Genomic DNA, 3,106 nt, shown 5'->3' with positions numbered 1-3,106 from the left:
AATAACGAGTTTGTTGCAGATTTGATATAAGATAAGTTTAATTTAGGTGGTGTTTGTTTTTCGCTTGAATAGAAAAAACTAAAATATTTAACTTTTTTTATTCCGTTAAAAGTAAATTGTTTATATCAACCAATATACCTAAATGAATTTGTTATCAATAAGTTTAATTTAGTTATATTGGAGTTTTTTTCTATTTAGCTAAAAAACAAACACCACCTTATATTATGACTTGATGTAGTTTCAGTTTTGAGTTGATACGAGATTTGGATTAACTTGAGTTTTAACATTACTTGAACCTAGATATGGTGGCATAACTTACACCAATGTAGAATAGATAAACCATATTTTAAGTGTGAAGAAAAGGAGTATCCACTATTGAAAAAATCAATAATAGGTCAAGAGCCAGCTTGAGAGAACTGTGAACTATATTTGCTTGGAATATAAATATGGTCACACATGAAATGATAAAGATAGTTCTTTTAAGTATTCAAGATTATCCACTGATCATATATACTTTGTACAAAGGGACGCCAATTTCTTCTTTTTTTTTTTCCTCTTTGTCCTGCATGATCTCGCTCATTAATATGACTAATATAAAGTACAAAGCATCTTCTCTCATTTCTACTCCCACTAATCTTATCTTTGTTGAACATCCTTCAATATATGTGGCTTCTTTTTTAATTAATCTCATACATCAACTTGGGTATTTAAAATTCAAACTTTCTCTAAGATTATTTTTGTTCCCAATGATCTGTTTCCCAGTCCAAGCCTAAATTCCTGTTGTCCAAGAAACTTGTATTATCATTTTGTTGTTGTTGTTGTTGCTGCTGCTGGCTCTGCATGATAAGTATCTCAGCTTGTGCCATTGCCAATTCTGCTTGCACATCATTAAGCCGTTTCTGAAGATGACTAATTGCACCAGCACAACCGTAAACTGGATCACGAATTCTTGCATTTGCTTCGTAAACCATGCTGCTTACAGCATCTGCTCTCTTGGACTCGGGAAGTTCCTGTAAATGTTTTTAATTCATTGTCACTGTAAACTGGCAGAAGATATAACTTATAAGAGTGCTTTCTTGACAGTTATGCATTGCCTTTCAATATCAAAGACAAAGTGACATAGAAATTATTAAGGGGTGTGTAACATGCATCTACACACGAAACACGATCAAGATACTGCACAGCTCGCTTGACATGTTGGGATTTTGACTACTGCTCTTTTATTGGATGAATTTTCGAGGGGATAGCTTCTAACTTGTGTCTCATCTAGAACTCTTAGCTAACAGATGCCCTAGAAAAATGGCAGCATCCTTCATTTTCAATTTCCTCTAGTTAGAGCATGCATGGTTTTAATCCCATGAAAATCCTATTCTCCTTTCATGTTTACTGCATATTTTTCTTTTGAAAATGGATGGTTTGCTAGAGTGGTGTGTTAACACAATCACACACGAGCAATAATAAGAGAAAGAAATGAGATTTTAACATGGTTCGAGACTCATGTGATCCCTATATTCATGAAGGTACCAAGACTTAAGAATCTATTAATCAAAGGAAAATACTAATGTTATAATGATGAAGGTTCTCTTTCTCCTCTCAAATGCAGCTGTAAATAATCTTTCTTTCTTTTGAAACCCTAAATCATAAAAGAGTTAAGTACAATAAGGGTAGAACCATAGAATCATCATTTTATAAATAAAAAAAGAATTTATCCATGGGTGTTGTCCCCTTAAATCCCCTCAACGTGATTGGGTAGCTTAACCCTGTAAGCTCAAGAGGGAGCTCAATCTCTCGACTTCTCTGTGTAGCACAATAAGATTGATTCAAACTTCACAACCCAACATGACAACCAGTATAAGAAATTTTTATGACATCCTGAAGTAAAATGGGTCCTATATTATAATTTATAAACATTGTTACTCACAATTCAAATAGGTAAACATGGTGGGGGATTACCTGCAAGCACTTGACGATGTTGCTAGCTCCATAGATTTTATGGGCATTGATGAACTTCATTGGTTCGGTTGGTGGAAAATATGGAGCAAGAAGACAACTCTTAGTGCATCGGCGACGAAGAACCTTGCAGGCGCCACAAGGACCTTGAACAGCACTCCCACTTGGAAGAGAAGGAGAGACCCTTGAAGAAGAAGAAGAAGAGAAAGGAGTATTAGAAGTTTTGTAATTGTATTCCTCCATCCTCAGAGAAAGAGGTGACTGTGGTTGAATACAGAAGCACTGACCATATATATATATACACACATAGGGATGAAGAAGGGCATGAAAGTGGTGCGGAAGCAATTAATTAATCTATTTTTGTAGTTTCTCCCGATAGAAATTGAAATATTTAAAAACTTTACCACCGTATTGAAGACTTTAAGGCGAAGTTTGATAAGAGGTTTAGAAATTGGAAAGCTAGAGTTAATAGGTATCTAACCTCCTCATGGGAATCATCGTTGGTGGACATGTGACTTAAGGAAGAAAGCAGAGGAAGGTTCTCTTTGGTTACATTTTATTTGAACCATTATTTTTTATATTACACAGATTTGTCAAGAAACTTGAAATATTTTCAATTTATTTATTTTTGTAAATAAATTTTATATATAATATTTTATTTTTAATTATTCTTTCCATTATTTTTTAAAACAGACATCACAAAATAAATGAAATTAATTGAAAGTAACTAAAATATATTTTTAGGAAACATAGTAGATTCCATTCCCAGGAATTTTTTTATTACTTTAAAAAAAATTAGTAGAATGCTAGTCTACGCCATAAGGAAGATTTAATTTTTTTCCACATACTTTTTGAATTTTCTAAGATGTGACCTTGCACACGTTATTCATGTTGGGCAATATCATTTTTTAAGATAAAATTTTAAATCATGGACCTCATATGTTTTAACATAATTTATTATAATTAAAAAAAATTATTTAATTAAAATTTTTACAAAAAATTACTAATTACTAGCACATGGGGCCTGAAGTGGGGAATCTCCTATAATCACGTGGAAGACCGTTAGACACTAACAAAGAAAACAGACGACTCTGCTGCAATAAATTTGGCACGATTCTTAGCTCCTTTCCACAGTTTCACACCTCCCAGAATTAAT

General features: G+C 33.0%; 1 protein-coding gene across 1 annotated transcript; it reads right to left on the bottom strand.

The window, feature by feature from the left end:
- Positions 1-731: 731 nt before the first annotated feature.
- Positions 732-2,193, bottom strand: LOC117928442 (LOB domain-containing protein 1-like). Its single transcript, XM_034848323.1, has 2 exons — positions 1,954-2,193; positions 732-1,010 (listed from the first exon to the last, which is right to left on the bottom strand). Exons 1-2 carry the CDS (start codon positions 2,191-2,193, stop codon positions 732-734), a joined length of 519 nt encoding a protein of 172 aa, XP_034704214.1.
- Between the last annotated feature and the right edge of the window lie 913 nt (positions 2,194-3,106).

Source organism: Vitis riparia, chromosome 13, assembly GCF_004353265.1.
Source record: "Vitis riparia cultivar Riparia Gloire de Montpellier isolate 1030 chromosome 13, EGFV_Vit.rip_1.0, whole genome shotgun sequence".
NCBI lineage: Eukaryota > Viridiplantae > Streptophyta > Magnoliopsida > Vitales > Vitaceae > Vitis > Vitis riparia.
Note: the sequence above shows the minus strand (reverse complement) of the source record. Positions and strands in the feature narration are given on the sequence as shown.

Bases quoted from the DNA above. Each gene is read 5' to 3' on its own strand.
- LOC117928442 (XM_034848323.1), bottom strand. From the start codon at position 2,193: ATGGAGGAATACAATTACAAAACTTCTAATACTCCTTTCTCTTCTTCT. The intron at 1,011-1,953 runs GTAATCCCCCAC...AAACATTTACAG, and splicing joins ACATCGTCAAGTGCTTGCAG to GAACTTCCCGAGTCCAAGAG.